Below are 26,024 nucleotides of genomic sequence, written 5' to 3' on the forward strand. Positions count from 1 at the left end.
GGGGCACCCAGCCCTCAGCCCACTAAAATCCACTCCAAATGGAAGGTACACTCATTTCACGTGTCGTCTCGGCTTAGCAGCTCTAGTCTTGTGCAGACGTGGATTTTCTCGGTAAAACTTTGCCCTCAGAATGCTTCCTGTCTTCTCCCGGGAGCTGTCTTTTTGGCAGCTAGGCTGAACGGTTGGCTTTTTCATTTTTACCATAATCTTGAACGCTAAGCACAAGAGCACTGTAGTTTTGATTTGTTATTTCATGCCCTTGGGGTCCCCGTGAATCCTTTTTTACCCCCTCCCACCTCCAATGAGTAGAGTGGCCGTGTAACAGAGAACGGTCATCCCAGGCCCTGAGATGCTTCAAATGCTCATCAGCTGTCGCCCTGACGCTCTGTGTGAAGGAGCATCCGGACCAAGCATCGTAATGACACTCCTGTTAGGGGTCAAGTCCCCTTGGAGCCAAGATGGAAAAGCCCCTGCCCCTCTCTCTTAGTCTCCTGTGATCCCGTGATGATTTCAGGTGGCCTATCAGGAGGCAGAAAGGAGAGAAAGGGTATTTGCAGTTGACTTGATTGTAAACTTCGAGCTTAAGGAGGGCTCTAGTATCTTCCTCTAAACCATCCCCATACAGAGACTAGAACTCACCTCCTCTCTCTGCCCATATTCTTTCCTGGAGCCAGGGTCTTGAACCAGGCTCTGGGAACGACCACAAGTGATGGTACAGAAGACCCCGATCCCTCCCCGCCCCTCCACTCAGCTTTTTAAGGGCTTTTCCAACTTCCTCCTTCCACTCCTATATTTTCTCTCTGGGCAGGATGGACTGATGAATTGAAAAAACCCTCTGCACTGAACTAGGACTCAGAGCTCTCTCACTGCTCTTGATACAAGCAGAACGCTCTGTCCGTGAACCGGCGTCTGTTCTGCGGCACAAACTAGAGACACTGTCCTCTTTGGGAAGATTGATGATTACGTGCTGATCTTGAACTTTTCATCCATGAACAGGCGGATTGCAGAAGGTGGCTGCAAGATTCCCTGGCCCTCGGGTGCTTGAAGAGTTCAGCATTATGATCTCGGGGCAAAATTAAGTTTTCGTAAGTATTCTCAGGAGACCTTTCCTAGTCTTTGCAACGTCCATGCCTCCCTTCCTCTGGGCTTCAGGCAGGAAATAACTATTTACTACGGGCTTGGGAAATATGAATCCTTCCTTCTGGAATTCATTGTATATGTGAACTTCCTTATACTGCTAACGAGGCTTCCAGAACTAACTTATGCCTTAATGCTGGCATTGAGCTCGCTGTGTTTGAACTTGACTTTTACACAGAGGTACCCAGAAGCAGCAGCTAGAAGGCTCTCCGTCGAGATGCCCTCTTCACTGTGAGCCGATTAAAACCACTGAAGTATCAGGACTTCCTCTCAGATTCTTGAAGTCTCCCTTCCCCATGGAACACTCTGGAAGAAATCCTCTCTCTCAGTTTTTCTTGAGCTTTTTATTTGTGTGGGTTACATGCTACATAAAAATTTTTTAATAATAAAAAATTATTCACAATGTGTCATCCCGCAAAATTCAAAAACACTTTTGTTATTTTAGACTTCAAGTCTTTTTCATTACAGAAACTTTTCTACCCCTTTCTCAGTTTAAAGTTCTTTGTTCTTACCCCTTTGACTTGTCTCTGTAAACTCACGTGGCGTGTGTGTGTGTGTGTGTGTGTGTGTGTGTGTTTCTGTGAAGAAGACAGATTCTCATGGGGAAGGTCTGGGTAAACCATAAACCAACCAACTGGCTTTCATGACCTTTATCCTCCGTTGGATGCTGAGCACAGGGTGGGGTGGACAGTTCAGGTGGCATTACTCAGGGAGCTAGGCTGAGAGCTGGAAAAGCAGACAAGTCTGGTTCTGCCAAGAACTTCCTATATAACCTTAGTTTTGACTGATCATCAAATTTTCCTGTGCTTCAACTTTTTCATCTGTAACATGAAAAGATGATATCTCCATGCCAACAGAAGCCATTCGGAGGAATGGTTATGGTGGAGACCTAAGTAGGTGGTTGGTGACCCTTCTCCATGGAAGGTAGGAGGGTCAGGAGAGAAACTGCCAGAGCTCAGGGCTGCCTGACAAGGGAACTGTGTTACCAACGCTCAAGCAACCACTCCTTAGATTCCATGTGCCCCATTTCTCGTGTCTGCCATCAAGAAATAAGCAAGGTGATTAATTGCCCTGATCACTGACAGTGCCCAGGAGTCAGGAGGACTCTACTAACAAAGCTGTTCCCTGTTCAGGGCTCCAAAGCCCACAGTTCTGCGCAGCAGGCTCTGTCCTCCGTCCTGGGGACTGACTGTACTAGGCTTGTTGGGCTCTGGTTTGAAAATGTTCCACACCACGCACACGTGCAAGCTCTGTGCTCCCTCAGCTTCGCGTCCTACAGCGTGTGTGCACGTGGGTGCGTGTGTCTGGAGGACGAGATGCTTGGAGCTGACTTGGATCACAGAATGCCTCGAGATCCCCGAATGGAGAATGAGGATGCAAGATGACCAGTGAGGAAGAACACGGCTCTGAGTGCCCTGGTTGTCTTCCAACGGCAGGCGCATCTAAGAAAGGGTATTTTTGCTAATTTATGTGTTTCCCAGTAAGAGTTCTGCCTGGATGCTTCTCTAGCCTCTTTGCTTGCTGCTGGTGTGACGTCTTGTTATTTTCCCCGCTCCTGACCCTGGGAGAAGAAAAATTATTGCATCTTCCCAGGTATATTGCCATTGCTGTCCCCAGTGAGGGCAGACCTTGCCACCCCCACTCATGGTGTTGTCAAGAAGAGACGTGGGCACACACGGAGATGTATTTATCTAAGCAGCAAGACTCTCTGTCCTTGGGGAGACTGGCTTCTGCCTCTCCGTCCTCTTAACACTGATCCCCTGGTGGGACATCAGAGGACTGCATGGATTCCACAGGGTTCAGCAGGGACAGGCAGCGGGACAGCTAGTTTGCTCCATTACAAAGAAATGCTCCCTTCACAAGGATATTCTGTTAAACCCGGAGGTATCAGCCATCCACAGGCTGGGAAGAACAAAGAGAAAACACCAGCCCGATACACTGTATGAAGTCTGTCCATCCAGTCCCAAACGAGCACTTCCATCTGCCAAGAAAGCATCTCTGTTCCTCCTTAAACGTGACTGACACTGGTAATTTGGGATCTGTGTGTTAGGAGTGTGTGTGTGAGTGTGTGTGTTTGTGATGTGTGTTGGGAGATCACAAGCATGACAAAGAGTCTAAATGAGGCGTACTTACACTGTTGGGGAGACTTGGTGGAAGCGATTTATAAGCTACTAAGAGCACAACTCAGCCAGAGGCAGTGCAGTGGCCCCGACTCTCATTTTCGGATGGCTCCATGTCACAGCCAAAGGGAACATTAAAATAGCCCTTGATTTCAAAAGAAAATGATCAATGACAATTAAAACGTGACAAGGACATTGGGAGTTAACTACAAAGACTATTCTGGAGAAGACTGAGGTTTCAGGCAGAAATGTTCTAAGTCCCCTCTGGAAACAGGTAAAATCCCTTCTGAGAGGAGCAGGCTGCTCAGCACACCCACGTTCCTGTGGCCACGTCCCCTGAAGCTGTGCTCCTGGCAGATCTCTGAGACTGTGATCTCTTAATGCGAGGAGGGCTGACAGAGCCACAGCCTGGTGCCTTAGATTCCGTGGGTCTGGGTGGTGGGACGAGTCACTCCCTCTCTGCCTGGGTGACACCCAGGGGCTCTCTGTGGTGTGGTCCAAAGGGCGCACCTGAGCACTAGCTCGGGGCCGACGCGTGGCCTGACTCCCTGGGGACCCTCAGGACGTAAGAGAAGCAGCTGCAGGCAGGTTCCCCACTCCTCCCGGGGCGGGCACAGCTACAGCTTAAGGCAGCCGTCACGTGGCTCTCGCTCTCGTGGCCCTGCCCAGGACAGCTGCCCCCTCTCTTGGTGTTTTGGACATTGGCTCAGACAACGTCCAGTCCACACGCGAGCACCAGGGTGGCCCTCAGAAAGTGCTTTTTAGCCTGCGGCATCTCAGGTTACAAGTGAAAAATGGAGAACAAGTTAATTCTACCTTCAGTCCAATTGTGCCCAGGAAACAAGCCCCAAGCCTAAGTGCACTGCCACGCCCTGGGGGTGACTAAAGGGGCAGACGCCTGGAAGGCCGTCACTTGAGTCCTGCTCTTTTCCAGAGCTCTCACCAACACCAGTAACCAGCGACACCCACCTTTGGGACCTGAAGGGAAGGCCTGCTCTCGGCTCCGTGCGACCCCGTCCTCCTAACCAGCCTCCCTCCACCTTTCTGTCTCCAGAGGCAAAGCACTGACATGGGCGCCTCGTGAAAGACACTGCCTTCTGGACACAGCCTGAATTTCCCGGAATCTTCTTCATTCCATTGGTCCAAGAAAGAGTCATGAATGTCCTTCTTCGCGAGGACAGTGCCCTCCCGCCCTTCCACTAGCTATTACCGGACTATTTATTTCATTGGTTAAAAAAAAGTGTCATAATGTAATGAGCTGACTTTGCTCTTAGATGTTAACTCTCCCCATTCCCTGGAACAGGATCATCGAGACTTAACGGGACTTTTGAGAAGAAAAATTCTCTGCCTATGCTTACACTTTAATATTCATTAGGGTGTCTCCCAAGTTGTCACATTTTGCCCCATCTTGTCCCTAATAATTCCTCTACCTTCTCCTGTCTCAGCGAAGAATGGATTTTGTTCACTTCTTTGAAGAAGAGACTTGTCACTGCCTGTAACTTATTTGAGCTTGGTTTTCTACAGGATGCTTTAAATTAGCACACAGTGGCAGAAGATGCCTCCCCAGTGAGAAAAACCCATGATAAGTGACAAAATGAAATTTATAGAGGAGGCCGGCCAGGAGATGGGAACATTATCAGTTACCAGAGCGGCTTAAGTGAAAGGAAGGACCAGCTGTAAGAGTCTGCAGGGGCACAAGCGGCAGCTGACACTGACCAGAAGGAACAGGACAGCTCGCTCAGGACAACACCAGGGAGGTGAGGGGGACATGGGGAAGGGTGAACGGGGCTCAGAGCCTAACTGGACAGAAGGACCACAAGGTCAGAGGTGCCTGTCATCTCTTCCAGTGTTGTGAATCCCTTCACATTTAGAGAGAAAGGCGTAGCTTAGAAACTAGAATTCTCCCTGAGCCAGCTCATTCAAATCCTAACTACATTCATTTGCAACATAAAGACCAGAAATAAAGTGCTTGGTTACTTCCCCTCGGGTCTTCCCTGTTGGAGAAGTTGCCCTGTAGCCAAAGCTTCAGAAAAGGTGAGAATCCACAGAGCCCAGGAAATAAATATCATCAAGACACAGATCGTGAGCTGCCTGGCAGAGACACAGACATGGAAAGGACACAGCCTGCAGCACAATGCGCTGGTCTACTGGACCACCGCTCGGGGTCCGTAAGATTGCGTGGCGAGTGAGCCTGAATTACGTGTGACAAAGTCTTTCTTGTACTGCAAGAGCTGAAAAACAGAAAAGAGAAGGGAAAAAAAGGCTACAGATTGCATCAAAGTCAGATCAATCTCAGTGAAGGTCAGGGTGTTAGAGACTCGGGCGTGGCAGTGCAGAGCTGCGTCGCAGACAAGCGCCACTCCCCGCATCTGAGAAGCTCCTGGTACGTAAGGCTTGCTCACCGTCCTCCACGCTCCCTCCCTCTGTCGCTGGCTTTGTCTGTACACACGGTGTATTCCAAGTACGCTTCCACTAAGCCTAAGACAGTTGCAGAACAACTTCAAAGGACCAAGCAAAACTTAGAAAAGTTCCAATTCCCAGCTGAAATAATAATGAACACGGGAATGCACACCTGTCCTGTGCTGCAGTGACTGTGGCTGGGCGCAGACGGACAGATAAACGGGAAGGGACTCGTCCTGAGATTTCACTGCAGATTCAAGTCTCTTGTGGGCAGGAGAAGTGATTTCTTTTCAGTTACAATTTATAATAATGTCAAATTTTTTCAGTGCCTTCCATGTACAAGATGCACTGGCAGGTGCTACAGGAGATAAAAAGATGAATAAATGCATAGCCCCTGACCACAAGGAGTTTAAAATCCAGCAGGGGAGATGGATGTATAGCTAAAGGACCATAAAATAAACTGGTCCGTGATGGCTGCCCCTAGAGGGATACAATTAAGGTGTTGCGGGCTTTCAGAAAAGGCATATATATATATATACTTTTTTTTTTTTTTGGATGGGAGATAAAAGGAGGTGGACGTAGTGGTCCATTTGCTCGGGTCTTTGAAGATCTGTATGGAGGAAGATGGATTTTACACACAAGAAGGGAATGAGCTAGGAGGTCAGGAGGAGAAGAAATTTTGGAAAAGGGAGCAGTTTACAGAAAGACAAAAGTGGGAGAAGTTGGTACGAGACAGAAAAGGGACAAAAACGTGATTCAGCTTGTCTGGCCCCGGACACACTCAGGTAAATAACAGAAAGTGATCCTTGTTGATGCACAGTGGCAAACATAGCCCACTGACGGGCTGTTTGTTTTGTTTCGAGGTGAAGAATGACATGATTTAACTGGTATTGAGGAAGTGAGACTGCTAAGAGTAGATTCAAATATAAAATCTTAGAGCAATGCTAAAAGACACTGAAATAATCCAGATTAGAAGGAAGGGCTGAATAAAAAGACTTGGAAACTTTCAGAGTAAGAGTTAACAGGCTCCCAGGTGATTAGACGTGCAGAAGGAGGGAAATGGAGGAGGCAAAAGTGGCTGAAAAGCTCTAGTTTGGTGAAAGAAGGAATGGTGGTACCATTAGCCCAAAGGGGGAAATTGGTGACTATGTTGGTTTGCAGGGATGGTCTGGGATATTTGACTCAAGATGAAATTGTCTAGGAGGTGACTGGAAACACGTGCATTAAGCTGAAGTGAAACGACGGGTCTAGGAGTGCGGATCTGTAATTCATCCTCATTCAGAGAGTCACTGAAATTGGGGAATGGAAATACTGCTACAGGAGCATGGAGAAAGGGAGCAGAGGGTCAGCTCAGAACACCATGGCCATCAACGCGGAGGGACAGGATGGAGTGCAGGAAGCGGTGAGGGAACACAGAGAGGACCCGAGGGCTGGTATGAACACGGGGACGTGCTGCTACCTCACAATAAATTTAGGTTTGTGTTCATGCGGCTGAAGAGCAGGGGGCAAAAAGCTTATTAGATTTTTGTAATAAGAAGTTCGTTCGTTGGAATGGCGCCACTGAGTAGTTTCGGTAGCATGGCAGGATACAGTGCAATTTTAAAGGTTAAGTCAGGACCATTAGGTGAGGAAGCGAAGAAAGAAAGACTACCCTTTTGAGAAATTTGGAATTCAAGAGTGTTAACTGGATTGAGAGAAGATTTGATTTTAGAGATCATTGTAGGATTTGTTTTTAGAGATGGTGGTAAGACTGAGGGATTGCTTTAGAGATGGATGGAGGCAGATGTGTGGGAGAGACTGAAGATGTAACAGACAGAAGTGCTATTGGTTGGACCCCCTTCGAAGAGGTCAGAGTGTGGGTATCAGAGGACAAGGAAGAGGAGCACTGAGTTGGGAGGGAAGATGGCGAAGATAAATGAAGGACAGGAGAAATAAAAAGGTGGAGAGGAGAGGTCATGTGAGAATTTCTAAAATCAGATCTTTTGTCTTAGCAATATGCTAGGAAAGAGAGGACATGAAATTGAAAAAAAAAAAAAAAAAGAGAGAAACAAATTAACAAACACTTGGAGAATGTGATGGGCATTAACTCTGGAGGAGAAAAGAGATGTCCAAGCTGGGTAGAGTTTAGGTGAGATTAAATGGATGAAATCTGTGCTCTTCAGCATAGGTTTTGACTTTCTGTTCCTGGGGATGGATGGAGCAGATGATGCGGGAATGGGATACAGAGTTAGAAAAGCCAGGTAGGTGCAGCGAGAAGGGAAGGGAAGAGGCAGAAGAGACTGCTGGTGAGGGTACTGTCATCTGGGGGAAGACAGAATCAGACCAAGGAGGGAAGTAAATGAAATCAGAGGGTTTATGGACCAGAAAGACAGAGGACTGAAAGAAGGCAAGTGGGATATAGGAAATGCCAGGCTATGGTCAGAGAGGGAATTTCGGAGTTTGAGTACTGGCAGGTGGGATAATTCCAAAAGAAGATATGTGGGTGTGGCTATAATGGGGAGGGCAGGATCTCTGCAGTTTTTTAAAATAATATAATGCCTAAGGGCTTTGACTCACACTCTGAAACCAGAAAAAACTAAACCTGCATGTATGAATCTACCCATTTATGCACACCTCTTTATACATACATAAAACATACATTTAAATACCATATGCTTTTGTAGTCATGTATTATACGTAAGTACAGTATACCCCATTTTAAACTCTCTTATATTCTTCACAGCACCAGCCCAGGGGCATAATATGTATTCAATAGACTTTGGTTTAATTGAACTAACACATTTAACTAGAGCTTTTATTTTATTCTCCTTGCATAGTACTGGAATCTGCTCCACCCCCTAAATCTCAACGCTAAAATAATTACAAAAAAGAGAGTTCAAGTTTAAACTGCAGAGACCAAATCTTCAAAATAACGGTTTTATAATGGGCTTAGTGCTGTGCTTTTTAATTGTACCCTTAATCCTCGCACGGAGCTCCATTTCTTTTACTTTGCCAAAACACAGATTCTACACCCCAGTCCCGAGGTGACAGGATTCTGCTGGTCCACTCTGCTTTCCACCCTCAGTTCTCATCAGGATTCCTCACCCTCAATAATCACACCAGCAATTCTGTTTGGAAGCACGGAACCGAGCCAGAAACTCACTGCAATGAGCTTGGAGACGGGTGCGAGTGGACACTCTGGCAGAGAAATGTGGGTGATTTCTAACTTTGCCTGCTTCTTCCCAGTACCGCTGTCCTAACCTATCACTCTTGGGGTAAAATTCTTTCTTATTGCTTCAGTATTGTAAACTAGAGGCCCCAAACGTGACTGATCTCTCCAGGGTGTGGAAAGAGAGCTGATTTTCATTTAAGGTTTTCTGGGGTATTTTTTTGCCATGAGAATAGATAGGACTCTGTATTTAGGTCACAGGACCCGGATGGCCCCTGTGTAATTGAGTCCCTGTGGCTGGAACGTGACGGAGGGGGATATATTCAGATGCCCTGTGATTTTCTTACAATACTGGAACCCCCAAACTAGAATGGAATCCTAGATCTAGATCATTTTTAGAAGTTCTCAGACTGACAAGCCTACTTTTTAGTGATGTCCCAAACATCTGATAGGTCCGAAAAAGAACTGCCCACTGGTTAAGTTGTACCTGGTAGACCAGTAGCTCCTTAACAGGTCGGGCGTGCAGACGCCCCTATAGAGGTAGGGAAGTGCAGAATACAGAACTACTTGGCTAAACTGGAACATTAATTGAACTGGGACAGAGAACAGATAATTACAGCATCTTTTTATTATCATAGCTTGATCTTTCGAGCTGTCTCCTCAGTAACCTGCAGTGGAGGAAAAACATCAGTCTTCCATTTTCTACAGAAGGAGTCAAAGTCCTTGACCTGCCCTACAAGGTACTGGTCTTAGAAAATCATGAACTACACACTTATGTGACGGTCTATTGAAAATAATTCCGAGCTAGGACTCCTATGTCACATGAGCCTTAAATAAATGTCGGAGAAGGACGAGATAGTTTAAGCGTCTTTAAACTCTAGAACCTGTATCTCTACACCTGTTCTGTTACTCTTAAGTGTTCCTTGCTCTCTCCCTCTTCTCCTGTATCTTTACTTCATTCCCAGGAAAAAAAATGAGAAGCCTAACATACACTAGGTGTTTAAATGTATAAATCCTTAATATGGCTTAAGATGGCACCCTTTCTGGGATTATTTTCATGTAAATGGCAGACGAGCAGCCCGGAGCTGAAGGCAAACATCTGCCCGGGAAGCCAGCGGTTGGAGTGGGGATGGGAATAAAAAGGGGAGGTCTACCCAGGAGAGCTCAGGTCACACCATGGACTGACCACATGCCACCTGTGAGGCCAGACCCATTCCAGTGTAACTGTCTGGCTGCTTCTCATCCATAAAGAGTTCCTTAGACCAGAAGGAGAGGTTCTTGACACTCAAGTGAAGAAAGGAATGCTCTGCCAAAGTACTCGGCAGGTACTGAGCACACATTTCCTCTATGGCTTTGGGCTCGGAGAGCACATTAAGGTATGGCCACGACACCTGGCAATGCCTGGCGCAGTCATCCACAGCCCTGCAGCTGCATCACTTACGGCGCACCTGGATCGCTCCTAGCCAAACACACACGCAGGGCGTCAAGCAGTGACGGGGTGTTTTTTTCTTTTTCTTTTTTAGAGAGATGGGAATTCAAAGAATGAAGGGAGTTCTGGAATAGCTATTGCCCAAACAAACGGGTTATTCTGTTCCTTAATCTTGAACAAAGTAAAAACCAAACAAAAAACAAAAGCAAAGAAACCCCAGTTCTTAAATGAGATGTGCAGGTGACCAGCACACTGCGTTTTGGGAACACAGTTTCTTCACCTCCCATGCAGAGAATTCATCCTCGGGCAACTCCTGATGGCCACGGAAGGCTGGGTGGGCAATGCTCGCTTAATTTTAAAGACGACTCCCATTTTATCACGTTACACATGCGTTTTGGCACTACTGACACCACCAACATTTAATGGAATCACTTGGGATTTTTTTCCCCCCAATCACAACATGGCTGTGGCCAGTCGAGGGGAACCCACATCAGGGACATTTCCCACGTTCTGGCTGAGGACACACAGGGACATACTCTGAAATGACAAGATCCACCGTACATGCGTCACTCTGAAGGGAGTGCACACTCTTGACTCAGGCAAATTCAAGGGTCAGACTATCTGAGGTTGGTAGAAAGGCTGAGATTGCAGCATGGCCACCAAAAGGAGTGATTCGGGACCACACCCAGCAGCCCACTCCCACAGCTGAAGGGGACGATAGAGGACATGACAGATAGAAAGCGGGGAGTCTGAAGAAAAGTGGAACAGTCAGTGCTCCCAAGGGTCTTTGTGGAATAGACGGGGCTGATGGCTGAATTTATCCTCATGCATTTTCCCGCCTTGTTCTTTTAGAATGAAGTAACATCCAGAACTTGACATTGCTCAGCCTTTCTTTCTTTAAGCTTTCTCGAGCAGGCCATGACTATCTTATTTGGTCTCAATTCAAACATCTAGTTGAAGAGAAGTGACCAATTGGGGCCACAGAGGGGTTGAGAAAAATGAAATTATCCAGCTGACAGCTTTTGATGATGGGAGGATAGGAAAAAAAATGTAGTATCTTGGCTAAATGGATTTGGAAATTTCCTCCTGCGGTAAAGAGAGAGAGAGAGAGAGAGAGAGGCTGCTGCCCTTCACAAAGCCAAGAGTCCAGTGAAAGAGATTCTATTTGTCTGGTTAACCCAAGGTCAGGTTATGAATACCTGGCTTGAGGCAAATAGCACCTTCCTGATGGCAGAAGCGAGGACAAGGCAAATACAAGGTCACTACTGGCACCCTCCCTCCCTGACTCGCCCTTCCGTCTCTAAGACCAGTTTCTGTGAACTTTCTAAGAGAATCATCTGGCCACTGAGTTTTGAGCAGATCTGGTACTCTTTTCTGGAAAAGCATGCAAATTTGCAAGACATGTAGCCAGTGCTACCTCCCGGTAACCTGGTATCACATGCTTCAAAAAGGGAGACAGTGAATTCTCTGGGTGTGCTTGTGGTGCTGATTGCAAAGGAGGGGAGGGGGTCAGGGAGACAGGGTGGGAGCTCAGGTACAAGGGAAAAAGAGACACGTGACTGAGATGCTGGTTAAACATCAGAGGAAGCTGAGGGGAGATTTCTCAAGACTGAGCTTCCTGAAACCTCTTAGCCACATCAAGAGTGAGAGAAAGGATGATTTGACTTCAATTCTGGTTTAAGCCCTTTGGGGAACCTTTCCTACCCTAGATGCTGACAGGGAAATATGGCGCCACCAGCTTGACTTTGCACAGATGCTGGTGACCTGTGGTCCGCTCTGGAAGACCGGAGCTGGGCTGGGGTTTGCGTGGAGCCAAAGGGGACCCGATGCCAAGCCCAGGCTGATGGGCATGAATATGTCTCACAGGCCAGTGAGGAGACTGGTGAGGCGGGAGGCACGGACACATACTTTCCCTGACTTGGTCACCACAGTGGCCTCCGTTCCCTTTCATTTCTCTCCAGACACCCTGCAGCCAAAGCCATACGAAACGGTTCCCCCGAATGGAAAATGAAAACCCAGAACCGAAACGCTTCTTCCCCCTTCATTCCCATCCCCACCCCACTCCCTCCAGCCCAACACCCTGAATACTCACAAGAGAACACTGTATCTATACAAAATCAATTAGAAAACAAAATATTTACATGAAATAAACACCAGCTTGATTTCTGTCACCGGCGGAGATGACAGCGCCCCCTTTGTTCTAGATTGCTGTTCGCTAGGTTAGTTGGTTTGGTTTTTATTTGAAAGGGGTGAGGTAAGAGGAGGAGTGAGGGGAGGAGCCCCTGACCCGCAAGAGTCAGGGTGAAGAATGTTCTATGGCCCTTCGCCTTCTTCCTCCTGGAGACTCATGCCCACTGTCCTCGCTCTCAGTCATTCCTTGAATCTAAGGTAAAGCACTCCGTGCTCCTCTCTCCAGATCTGGGAGAGGTTCAGCCCCTTGCCCCCAGGTTCATTCTAGAAAGAAAACAAAACTTTACAAGGCCTTCGGTTGGCTGGAAAATTAAAGATACTGAGGTAAAAATCAAGGAGGAGGGCAGGGACGGCAGTCAGGGGGAGGGTGAGGGAGGGCGGTGTGTCGGGGCGGGGTGACTCGAAGAAACATGGCAGCTTCCTTCCAGAGGAGGATGAGCACCTTTCTGGTTTATGTGTCCCGTGTGCAACATGGAGGTCCTGCAGTCAGGCTTCCAAACCGACCCTTTGGCTCTTTGGCTGCCACCCTGGGTGAGGGGAGGATGGCGGAGCAGTGGATCTGACCCACAGAACACGCCTACCCCACGTTTCAGGACTGGCAGTGACAAATATTCATCACCCTTCTCAAGTTTCCAACTTTTAGTGAAGGGGGCGTCGCGTCTGCCAGTACCCTCATCCCTGGAGTTCTGTATGTGTGTGTGTGTGTGTGTGTATATATATATATATAAATATATTTATTCATGAATGATACAATCTGGGAGGGAAAGGAGGTGTAAGGAGGCTTTGCAGGAAGGTGGAGGGGCTTCTACAGAGAGTGTCCACACTGGGTTCAAGGTCACCTTCTCAGGGAGCCAGACCCAATGGGGTAGTGGGGGAACTCCCTCCCTGCCTCCCTTTCCCTTTCCCTTTCCAAGCCTCTTCCCCTCCCTCCACACTTCCTGAGCGGTACTCATGGAACAAGCTCACTCCTCCTCACTGTCTGTTCCATATCGACCGTGACCAGTTTGGGGGAGACAAGCCTGCTCTCCCAGCTCCAGGTTAAGTAAGAAGGGATCAAAGCACTAAAAACATCCCCCTCTCTCACTTACCCCACCACAGACGACCCCCCTATCCTTCAAAGCCTTGCTTAGCTCCTCCCCCATCAGTGGCCAGCCAAGGGTCTAAGAAGCTCAAAGGAGCCCTACAGAATCTTCTGCTCCCACGTGTGGGCCAAGGAATCATGGCTGCTTTCATTTCCCTTTAGCCTTCCTGAAAAGTTCTTGGCCAAAACTGGTTGAAAGGATTGGCAACTGGGAAGGAATTATTGTTGTACCTTGCTTCAGTAGGGTTGTCACCCACGCTTTTGTTTAGACCTCGGCAACTTCTCCAGCAAGAACTTCCATTCTCCTCATGCAGGAAGGGTGAAGGGGAGAGACAGCCTAAATTCTGGTAACACAGACCATCTCTGTTTGTATATAAGCCAAAATCAGCACGTTGCTAATGGATATTGAAAGAAACAGCATTATGAGTCAAGGGTGCCTTCTCCACATGACTTGGCCCCCGACTCGGCCCCCGACTCCAGGTGTGTATGTACCTCACGTGTGTGCAAGTGTACACGGACACAAATGCACACACAATCCCTTTTCCCTCGCCTCCAATGCACCCGGTAACACTGCTATGGTGTACTTTTCACCGTCAGTCAATGACTTTCACTCTAATGCACCACCACTAAGTCTCGAGGAGTTGAAGCAAACATCTTTTTGGCTTATATATAAACACACATGGCCGCCCACCCTCTGCCTGGCGCAGGATCCCCAAACAGACGCCATCTCAGCAACGAGAATTTAGCAAAAGCCTCTTTTCATTCTCAAGCGGTATGCTAAATGATCTTATTTGGATGCTTCTGCTTTCTCACCTAAACATAAAGATCAGTTTGGGAAAAGCTATCCTGCGCTCCTGTGGCCTCCTTCCGCTTCTCCACGCTGCACTCGAAGTGGGTGGCAGAGTCCTTCCGCGCCAAGGGAAGCTCGCGTGCGGCCACTTCTCCACTTTGCCCTCGCCCGCCCAGCGAGCCCTCCGCATCCTCTGGCGGGAACTGGGAAGGGGAATGATGGACAGACGGGGAGGGAGGAGGGGACCGGAAAGGGAGCAGAGGTGGTGCTGGACACCCAGGTCGCCCTCAGAAGGAATCGGAACTCCAGGATCCCATAACGAAATTAAAACGACAAGAAAGGAGCCAATGGGAACCAAGTGCACCCCCGTCACCCTCCGTGACATGCGCACCACACGCCCACAGCCCGACCCTCCCGTACCCACCTTCGCCTCTCTCTTCCCTCACTCAGACATCAGACTCAATACTAGAAAGTTTCTCATACACATGCCCATTGCTGGAGCCATTGAAAGCCCTGGGGTTTTTGTTGTTAGGCACACAGGGGTTGGACTGGTTCCCTATACAGATGTCTTTCTGGAAACGGCCTGGCACAGCCCCGTGCAGGGCCGAGACCACCGGCTTGTTGGTGACCAGGGCACGGAAGTCCGGCCTGGCCTTCGGCGCCCCCGCCACCGTGGGCTGCCTGAAGAAGTAGGATTTGCTGCCGTGGAGCAAGCACTGGTCGTCCCCGAAAGTGGGGATGAAAGGGTTCTGCGTGACCCGGTCGGGGTAGAGCGACTTGCTGAGCATGTAGCCGCCGCTGGGGTTGCTGTGGTGGGGGTGTCCCGCCGCGGGCGCCGCCGCCTTGCCGTTGCCAAACGAGCTCTCGCCGGCTGGCATCTCAAACATGTGGGCGTAGGGGCTCCCGTCCAGGAAGCGGCCCTTGTCTTTCAGGCTGACGCTGCGCGGGGCCAGGGCGGCCTCCTCCTTCTGCAGGTCCACGAAGGTGTCGTAGGAGTGCTGCCGCCGCAGCTTGTTCCGGGTCTTCTTCTGGGCCTTGGAGTTGGTCGGGCTCTGCGGGTACTTGCCGGCGGGGGCGCCCGACGTCACGGCCGCCGGCGCGGCCGGCTGGTCCAGCTCCTGCAGGGAGTTGTCCTCGCTGATGTCGTATAGGTTGCCCGCCTTCTTGCACGCCTCGCAGCGAATGCACGCCTGCCGGCCCGAGTTCTGCCCCGCCACCGTCGCCGAGTAGTTGTGCAGCTTGGAGGGGCAGCTGCGGCAGAAGTTGCCCCCGGAGCGCTCCTCCCAGTCCACGTTGGTCAGGTTCTTCTCCCAGGGCGCCGGGACCCCGCCGACCACGCCGTGCTTGTCGCCCGTCCCGTGTTTGAGGTGCGACCTGTTGGTGCAGGGCCCGCCGCCGCCCACCGAGTCGCGCTTGAAGTCGTCGCCGCGCTCCTTGTAGATGTCGGTCAGGTCCACGTGCTCCCAGTGCGGCGAGTTCTCCTTGGGGCGGAACTGGTCCAGGTAGAAGTCCCGGAGCCCCTCCTTGTCGCGGAAGTAGCGCTTGTGGTCGGGGGAGCGGGGCGGCCGGCGGCGGTAGGCCAGCTCGATCTCGTCGAACTCGCGGCGGGACTTGGCCGAGGCCGGCCGCTTCTTCAGGCTGTCCTTGTACTGCTGCTTCCGCCTCTTGGCCGCGTTGCCCTCGATGTTCCCGTAGGTGACGGTGTGCGTGGAGATGTCGGACACGTCGGAGCGGATCAGGTCGTCGTGGCCACCGTAGCGGTCGCTCTTGAAGGAGAACTTGCCGTACAGGTCGCCCAGCTGGCTGTGCTTGGAGGCGGGGAGGCCGATGTCCAGGGGCTTCTTGCTGACGGGCCGCGGCTGCGTGGAGAAGGGCGGGTTGTCGCAGTCGTAGAGGCCGTCGATGGAGCTGGCGCTGCCGATGCTGTGGGGCCGGTGGTGGTGGTGGTAGTGGTCCTGGTACACGTTGCTGTCCTTCAGCTGCAGGTTGCCGAAGGTCCTCTCCACCTCGCTGATGTAGTCGCTGAAGAGGTTCTCCTCGCAGGGCGGGTTGTTGTAGGACTTGCAGTCGGAGTGAGTGAAGCTGCGGCGGTGCTCGGAGATGTCGTAGACGGACGACTCGCGGCGGATGAAGTCCAGGGCGCTCTGCGGGGAGCCGTTCACGCCCGACAGGTTGGCCATGTTCTTGGCCGTGCGGAGCAGACGCAGGATGTTGGAGTGTGTGTTGTTCATGGTGGCGGTGGGGGAATTCATCACAGATTGGCGCTCCTCGATGGCCACGCCGTGGATGCAGCTGTAGATACCCTGGAGAGCGGAAGGGACGGGTTAGGTCTCCAGCCAGGCCAAAGCGACCATGAGAGCACCGCCCCACCCCTACCCCCCACTAACTGCCTAAGTGGAGGGGAAAAGTCAGGGAAAACATGAAAAGGATGATCTTATACACTCACAGAAACATGTGGCCAGACGCATGCCGGCTTTACCCCCTGCATTTAGCAAGTCCCACACCATGAGCCAGCGCCCAGCTACCCGAGAAGGGGCAAGGCTAGACTAAGTGACCTGAACAGATGGATTGGAATCGCAAGACACGGCATTCTTGCCCTAACTCTGCTACTGACTTGCATTGATTTTCCTTTCTATGCCGACTTTTTTGCATCTATTTTTTAAATTGAAGTACAGTTGATTTACAATGTTGTGTTAGTTTCTGGTGTAGATTCAAAAGTCAGTGATTCAATTAAACATACACATACTTTTTCACATTCTTTTTCATTATAGGTTATTATCAGATATTGAATGTAGTTCCCTGTGCGATACAGTAGGGCCTTGTTGTTTATCTATTTAATACACAGTAGTAAGTATCTGCTCATCCCAAACTCCTAATTTATTCTTCCTTCCCTTTCCCTTTGGTAACCGTAAGTTTGTTTTCTACATCTGTCTCTTTGTTTTGTAAATAAGTTCATTTGTATCATTTTTTTAAAGCATCTTAAAAATGAAAGCAAAAAATATGGTTAGCCTCCTGGAAATCAACAGCCATGCTCTGCAGATGTGGGGCAGTTCTGCCCTGCCCGACCCCCTGGTCCGGCAGGAAAGCGCTGGGGAGCCTAGGAGCTCACAACTACCACTCGTCTCCAGCTCTGACAAACTTTGAGCAGCTTTCAGGATTTTGGTCATCAAATCACAGCTGAACAATTCTCTTTTTGAGCCAAGCCTGAACTGACTTCACAGAGAGAATTGGGAAGGCCCCGGGTCAGAGAAGGGTTTTTCTCCTGCTGTGCCCTACACCTTGAGAGGGAAGACCTGGGACTGATATCAAGTGCTAAACAGGAAGAAAGAATTCCCTTGCTGAATTCTCTCGTTTATTCTCAGTTTAGCTCCTGGTTTCCTCCTTATACTTTCTCACTCACTTACTCTTATCATAAATAATTAATATCTTAACAAATCAGTATTGATCGAGAACTTCCTGTGTGCAGCTCCTGGTATAGAGCCTTGAAGAGCACCATCCAGCAGAGGGAAGGGGTTGGGCTCAAGTCTATACCCATATCTTGCTCCCTGCCTTGAAAGGTGGACACATTTGGAACTGTCCTCCCTGGCAAGGGAAGGTATTTGGAGACGAAGTTCTTTGAACCGTGTCTTTAAGACAAGGAGGAATTAATTTGGAAAGGGGATCTCCGGTTAGAGGGGGAGAGGAGGAGAGAAGATCTGATAGCAGCTACATGGGAAAGGATGGTTTGGATGAGATGAGCCTCATTGTTGAGAGATCTTTGAGAAGAGGTTACTCTTCTTTCTTTCTCAGGCCTCCTTGCTAACCCTTCTTGATTATGGCAGAGAGAAAATGCATTTTCCCTCTACAGACCCACTGGTGATGCCACGGGGCTGTGCATGGGATTTCCATTCCAGGCCACCAGCTCCCCTTGCTGCTGCCATCACCCTCCCTGGGACCTTGGGAAGGGCCACATGGTGTGACAACGTGGCTCAGGGGCTGCAAGTTCCGTCCTCCTGCTCCCAGGTACCTGAATGGCCTGAATCAACTCACAGGCAGAGAGGGCATTTTTCTGTGTCTCTAATATACTATGGGAAAATGATCAAAAGATGGGACAATTTAATGAGTACTCCATTTTCTTACATAACTCCATTAGAGACAAAGTTGCTTATAACTGAAGCCTGGATCTCTATTCCAAAAGGACATCTAAGTTCACCACTCATGAATGTGTCCTATCACTTTATTAACAAAATCTAAAGTAGTCTGCTTTAAAAAAAAAAACAAAACAACTCTTCCCTGCGATCTTCTGTTCATACTCAAAACTGTGTTCTGAATCTCACTTTGGACCAGCCACGTAGAAGAGAACTAAATGAAGAATGACTTGAGTTATACTCTTGCTCCAATTAAGGAAGTTTTTGGAATGTAAATTTCTTACAGGTCAGGACTTCTTACTGCAGGTTCTGTTCAGCTCTTTAACTCCCCAAATTAACCCATGGTTAGAACACAGAGGGGAACAGTGAAACTACCAACAATATACCTTTGTATGTCAGAATAACAGAGAGACATTTCACAATTTAAATAGAAACGCAATTTTTAAAAAGGATTAAATGATTAATCCAGCCTATATGGAATTAATGGATGGTGATGAAAGGCATTTGGGAAAAGGCCAAATGTTTCATTTTGATGGATCTGCCAGTTCTTGTTGAGAACCAAATGCCCAAAAGCCCACATGGAAAGCTGTTTCTTGAAGGAAAAACAGCATCACCTATTTTTTTCAGCCACTTGAAATTATGTTACCCAAGCCCCCGGGGAAGCGTACATGATGTGGTTCGGCAGCTTAAGGCTGGGGTGAGTGCCCTCCTGGGTCTCTCTGCCCTGCACAGCGCTAGGCTGAGCCGTCCTTCCCAAGCTCCGGGCACCTAAATCAGAGCACTTACTCTGCTGATGGAGAAGACCATGCCAGGCTTGCCGGAGCAGACGCCCATAAAGCAGTGCCGGAACTGCCAGTAGAAAAGGTGCTCGCAGATGAAGGTGATGAGGCTGAGGGCCATGGCCGCCCCCAGCATGTAGAAGACGCCCGCCATGTTGTCAATGTCCAGCTGGCTGCTCATCACCTCGTTCTTCTCGTTGTGGCAGATCCCTGTGAGCCACAGAGCTTCCAGCTCCTCCATCTCCCCTGGGGCCGGGCCAGAAGAACAGGCAGAGAGAGGAGAGTGGGGAGGAGTAGAGAGAGAGAGGGCAAGCGCAGGGTTGCGGAAAAGAGAGAAAAACATGAGAGAGAAAGAGAAAAGGAGACATAAAGAAAGAAAACCAACAGAGAAAGTTAGTACTTTTATTAATACCATTATACAGTCATCTGTCAATATGTTCAACAAGTATTTGGTGAAGACGTAGTGCAGGTGCTACAGGTGATGCAAAGATGGGAGACATTACCTCTGTACCCCACTAGCTACCCAGTGTAAACTGGTGTATAAATGATCAGTATGACCAGCTATATGCAGGTAACAAGAGTTCGAATTGGGGAGAGTAATTTTGTAGAGGGGACGGCCAGTGGGTTTTCATGAAGGAGGTTGGACTTGGAGGTGGGCGTGGTGAATGGGTGAATTTTAATTTATATTGTATGAAAAGGCACTCCAGGCAGCAGAAATAGCAAGTTCAAGGGGAAGAAGGTGGGAAAACCCAAGGCTTATTTGGGAAAGGCACACAGAACAATTCCAACAATGTCAGCAGCAAAAGGAGCTGAATAAAAAGGGTTGGTGCAAGACTGCTGAGAGTTTGAATATCAGACTAAGTGAGCACTTTGCACTTTATTTTGTAGACAGCAAGGAACAACATAACCAAACAGGTGATTCAGAAAATTGCTCTCAAAAATGGTGCAAAGTAGATTGGGGTGGGGGGTGTAGAGACAGAGATCAGCAGAGAGACTGACTGATTCCCTAGACCGCTGAGACTCACGGATCTCTTGCTGTAGAGGAAAATATAAATATTCACAGGCAAAGGGAGTAAGCTTGAATAAAACGAAGCCACCAGATTTGGCCCTGCCTCCTTTTAACGCTGCTTAAGGAAGCTTTGTTTAATTCAAGTCATGCCAGGTGATAACCTTGGTCCACTTCACTGGATACTGAGAATGAGAAAAGTAGAAATCTGGGACAAAAGGAAAATGAAACAAGCCACGTGCCTGAGAATGCATCTCATTTGAGAGAAGCAAAAGTCTGAAAATCTCATGAAGAAAACTGCCTGTTTCCATCATTTCAGTTTGGTTCTAAATGTGACCTTTGCACAAGCTGCCCGGAGCTCTGGCAACTTCTGCAAGTTGGCGCGACTGCTGCTCTTCCGGGTGGACAGAGGTCCCCTTACTGCCTTTAAGTAATAGCGACATTACAGTGACAGAAGCTCTTACACCAGAATGGCTTGTTAGCCCTTCACCTATAACCCTCCTCTTTCCAGTGTTAGTCAAGTCACTTCTTACTCATTTCCTTGATCAAACTATGATTTTCCTAACTAGTGGCACCAGTGACGTCGCCCGGAGCCTGGCAGTCCGGCCGTGTCCCTCCACCTCTTATTTCATTCCTAAGAGCAAAGTCTCTGCAGAGGTGACTGAGAGAACCGCTGGGCTGATGGCCCATGGGGCCACAGGGAGTCCGGCTGCTCACCCAGAGCTGGATTAGCTTCTATGAGACTAACAGGAGGAGGAGGTATTTAGACAGTGAAGTGAGAAGGGGTGCAGAAGGCATGAGTAAGATGAACGAGGAGATGAGATTTTCTCAAAGCAAGCTGTCTGCTCAGTCTGCTGCCAGTCACCCTGGGGAGTGCCTCCCAGCATCTGTCTCTGAGGACCCTTGCCCTGCTCCCTACCTCTTCCAGCTGGAAGAGCAAGATGGGGGAAGGAAGACTGATCTCAGCCGCACGTGCATTTCTCTCCCTTTCTCGGGGCACGTCGAGAGCAGAGACCTTTCCAAAGATTGTTTGGAAAATCTAAAACCAGCCTCTTTTACACTGTCCCTGAAGACTGGATCATAGCTTGCAATCCTGAAACGTACCTCCCTGACCAGCTACTTTAATCCTCTTCCCCAAGTTTCATCCTGTTATGGGTTGAATTGTGACCCCTTCCCACTCCTATGTTGAAGTCCTAAGTCCCAGCACCTTGAAAGGTGACTTTATGTGGAAGTAGGGTAAACACAGGTGTAACCAGTTGGGACGAGGGCCCCTGGAGTAGGGTGGGCTCCTAATCCAACGTAACTGGCGTCCTTTCTAGGGGGGAAATCAGACAGAGACACGTCCCGAGGGGGCACACGCACACTAGGAGAAGGCCGTGTGAACACGAAGGCAGAGGGGGGTGACGAGTCTGCAGGGCGAGGAGTGCTAAGGAGGGCCAGCAAGCCGCCGTGAGCTGGGGGAGGCATGGAACGGATTCTCCCTCGAGGCCCTCAGAAGGAACCAGTGTCGACACTTTGATCTTGGACTTCTGGTCTCCAGAACTAGGAGACAAATTTCTGTTTACATTGCTTAGTTTGTGGCACTTTGTTATGGAAGCTTTAGGGAGCTAGTAAGTATCCCCCAGATTCCCTATGAAACTGTGAAATGCTTTTCCGGAAATGCTGGACATGCAGAGGTTAGAGGGATGGGGGAGGAAGGAGGCTTGGTGTTTTGGACTGGTCATCGCAAGGCCAGATGAGGTACTTTCCCTTTAACTCACCATCTCCAAAGAGCTGCAGGATAGCAAGGTCCACCTGGCGCTTCCACCCAGAATCCTTTTGGATGGCAATGCCATAACCCGTGGACGCAAAGACCTTCCCGCTGCCAATGGTCACCAGCTTGCAGCCTTCGTCTCTGCCCGCCATGTAGTTCAGCACTGCGGCATCGTAGATGAAGGCGTCCAGTTTCCTGTGCAAGACAGAGGCAAACCAACCAAGTCCAGTGGAGGAATTTTAGTACAAAACTACCTATGGGGCTGTTACTAGGAAGCTGCAGGCTTCCAGCAGAGAACGTGAATGTGGGGAGAATTGGTTCAAAGTAAGGCTCAAGTTGGAACTCAGCCAGGATCTAAAGCCTAAATCCCAGGCTGTTCTTTATGTGATTTCAGGTTGAAAGGAGGAGTTCTTTTCCTCCCACTGGGAATGATGAGAATGTAAGTTGGGCCTGAAGCCAACTCATAAGCTGTGTCTGAAAAGGAGAAGGAGTAAAAAGGAATCAATAAAAATAATAACAGAAATAATGAAAAGTAACCATCACAATGATGATAACAAATGGCATGGGTTTAGATAGCATTTTTCATTTCTCAGTTCATGCCAGCCTGGAGTGGGGGTAAGTGTGGGTGTGTGTGTTGCACTGGATGTGCAATGCTATTTTTGTGGTCAGAAAAGCTTCAATATTCTTTTTTGCACAAGGAAAGAAATGAGTCTTCGTGGTGGTGGCAGCACAGGCTTCTCAACAGCAAATATGTGAAACTACAAGCCAATGTAACATATAGGAGAATTCAGATGTCTCAAGTTCCCAAACGTATGAGCATCTCATTTTACACACTGTGCTCTGCAAGGAAGGAATAGGCAGGAATAGGCAGGGAAAGTCAGGGAGGCAGAGGTCAGTATGTAAAACCAACACTGAAACACATCAAAGGTAGGGGAAGAAAATCAGATATATTTGTGTAGGTAATGCAGAGGTCTGCAAGAAAGAAAGGCAGGCACCCATCCCCTTTGCTTTTACAAGTGAAGTCAGCTTTGCTCCTCCTTAAGAAAAAAGAAGCCCTTCCTGGCATGTTAAGACACAGACCATTTCTCAAAAGGCTTGTGAGTGTCCTTCATAATAGCATACACCAAAAAGCCAAAGCTCTGATAGGACTGAGAACTGTGGTTGTACCAGGGGCCAGACTACCCAGAGTGATCCTACCCCCAAGCTCAACTCCCGTCTCCTGAAATCTGCTGTGACTTCGTGGTGATAAGACGGAGTCTAACAGCATTTAAGTAAACATGCATCTGGGTGACTCTTCCAGAACCAGAGCCACCAGGAGGTCTAAGTGCTGCTCGTTACCACACAGCACAGGAAATCAGCTACCAGACCTCACGGCTCCCAAATCCCAGCAACCATCAAGCTCATTGTCTGTCTGATTCCACAGCTGTGGCTGCTGAAGGCCAAATGAATGAAGGAACCAACGTGGCTCAGATGACACAAGCCAACATATTTGCGGTTCCTTTTAAAGGACAGATCCTTCCCAGAGTACCGAGCTGGAGAGAAGAATGCCAACAAAAGCCGGAACTGGAGATGGGTCAACACATTCTTACTGTGGCTGTTTAAAACCTTTTATCCATGTCATCATTTATTTCTGCCTTGTCCATGAGACACCAAAATCATCATTCTTAGCTTTTGGTCATCAGGTCTTTATTTCGTATGCAATGCATGAACCTGAGCCTTGAGTCTCCCCCTTGACTCTTGCATCTATTTCATGCTTGTTTCATGGTTGCATTAATATGTAACTTGTTAAAAATACACAGAAGTAAATAATAGCATAGGGCTCTTTGTGCACCGGCCTGAGTTATACTGCCAGGTTAAACCACCTGGACACCCCTTAAGAGCCAATGCAGTCGTCTTTGCTTTACCTTTGTATGCACCCAAGCATGGCACATCTGTTCCATGTGTGTTTAATAAGTGTGAGAAACACATCAAAGATTCTGAGCCCGGAAGCAGTTCTTACCCTGTTTTCAGGGAGAGCAATGCATCGTCCACACCCCTCTGGTTGAACTTTCCCATGTAGGCGTGCATCTCTGCGTAGTTATTGCGAATATTCCTCTCTGTGCTGCCATTGGGCACGGTGCCAAAGCGGAAAGGGGGTGAGAAGTCATTAGGTCTCTGGAACTGGAGACAGAGAGAGAGACACACACACAGAGGGAAAATGCTTCAGAAAATGCGAAGTGGTATTAAGTTAGCATTAGGGGATTTACAATGGAAGAGACCCAACAACAGTTCCTCAAATACATTAGCCCTCACTCAGGAGCGGTGACTGCTATCTAGAAGTCAACTCCAATTCAACTCAGTTTAACCCATACTGCCCAAAGCTTTCGATCTGCCCAACTCTGACTTGAATCTCTAACCCTTCTGTGTTCCATTTACACACACTGCACAAAACCAGCAACAATGGGAACGTGCTGTTAGCTGAACTGCAGTGGACTGGTTACCTTTATTTCTGATAATTGCATAATATCTGCTTCCAGGCCTCTTCACTGCACTATTAAGTCTACAGGACCTTAGTGAGGTAAGCTACATCGTACATCATTTGTTGGGTAGCAAATATGTTCTGCTAAGAAATTTTCTCTTGACCTTCCTTGATGTTTTAAAAGCCCATATTTATTCTACATGAGCTGTAGGATAAATTGTAAAATCAAATGCAATTTAAATTATGTTCCTTCTCTGGCTTAAGAACTGAGAGTGGGCCTCCAGTGTCTAGCATAAGAAAGTGAAATTTCTTGGATTTTTCACCCTTATGACATCAGCTTTATTTCTGGCTCTTGTCCTGCAATGAGAATGTCTGTATGTTGCTTCCTGAACAAATAATTTGTTCATTTGTATCTTCATGGCCTCAGATAGTCTGTCCTCTCAGCATGAACTCACCTTTCTCCCTGGGCCAATTTATGTCCTCACGTCAAATGTAACTCAAAGCAATTTCTTCAGGATGCCTTCTACGATTTCTTCCTTCCATCAAGTCTAACCACCAAGAGTGACCCATCAGTTCTTGGTGTTCTTGGCTTAGATCATTGCAATTAATACTACAAATTCAGTTACTTTCTAAAGGAGCTGGCTAAGTTCTAAGAGCTAGTCTCTGATTAGTCATTAAGCTCTAGGTTGAGACAGATGTGGATTGAAGGCCAGCTCTGCCGCTTACTACTCTGTGGCCCTGGGCAAGTAACATGAGCTCTCTGTGCACCACTTCCTCATATGTAATAAAGAGCTGATGATGTCTACTTTTCAACACTGATGTGTGTATTAAATGGTACGATGCACAGGAAGTGTGGGGCATAGCATTTTGCACACTAAGTGCTCAATAGACTCCTTATATTAAGTTCATGTCTATTGTCTGCATTCCCTAGTGATCTTCATACTCAACACATTTCTCATTCTATGAGAACAGCAATGATCAGACAGAATATGAGCACAGTATGTGGTCATATGTGCTATGCCTTGATATAGGAAAGATGCTGTAGGTATTTAAAGGCCACCTGGTTTCAATACTATACCATTTACTTTGGAGAGACATTTGAAAAATCTAACCTGCCAACTCAGGAATACTCTGAACCTCTGGAGTTGTCTGGGCTTAGAGCCATTCTGCTTTCTCCTTCCCTTGACCTGAGACACTCAAGAGCTCCTCAAAATATGGGGACTTCATGGACCACAAAATGTTGCAGCACCACAAACCAATAAAGGCTGTCTTCATTGCGCATAGTTAAAAGCAGGGTCATGCATGTGGTGTTAGGCAATTTGAGATACATCAAAAGACCACTACTTTATGGCTTACCATAGTGATTTTTGCCATAACGAGTTTTTGTTTAATTATTTTTAAAGGGGTTGTGATTTTTTTAGTGAATAAAGACACAACAAAAGAGTCAAAAGAATTTTAGAGTTAGAGGAAGCATTCGCAGTTAACTAGTCCAAACCTTTAATTTTACAAATGAAGACAGGACCCCAAAGGACAAGTAATTTGCTCAAGGTCACACAGTGGCTTGATGGGTAACATTATCAAGAATCAATGGCCTTAATTAATAGTA

General features: G+C 48.2%; 1 protein-coding gene across 1 annotated transcript in view; it reads right to left on the reverse strand.

Moving 5' to 3' along the window:
• Positions 1 to 1,368: 1,368 nt before the first annotated feature.
• Positions 1,369 to 26,024, reverse strand: part of GRIN2B (glutamate ionotropic receptor NMDA type subunit 2B) — a 388,923-nt gene continuing 364,267 nt past the window's right edge. Inside the window, exons 11-14 of the mRNA XM_074357384.1 lie at positions 23,960 to 24,120; positions 21,968 to 22,155; positions 19,209 to 19,447; positions 1,369 to 16,598 (exon numbers count right to left, since the gene is read on the reverse strand). Coding sequence (XP_074213485.1) covers positions 14,742 to 16,598; positions 19,209 to 19,447; positions 21,968 to 22,155; positions 23,960 to 24,120 — 2,445 coding nt within the window. The 3' untranslated portion in view covers positions 1,369 to 14,741. The remainder of the gene's footprint in view (positions 16,599 to 19,208; positions 19,448 to 21,967; positions 22,156 to 23,959; positions 24,121 to 26,024) is intronic.

This window comes from Camelus bactrianus, chromosome 34, assembly GCF_048773025.1.
Source record: "Camelus bactrianus isolate YW-2024 breed Bactrian camel chromosome 34, ASM4877302v1, whole genome shotgun sequence".
NCBI lineage: Eukaryota > Metazoa > Chordata > Mammalia > Artiodactyla > Camelidae > Camelus > Camelus bactrianus.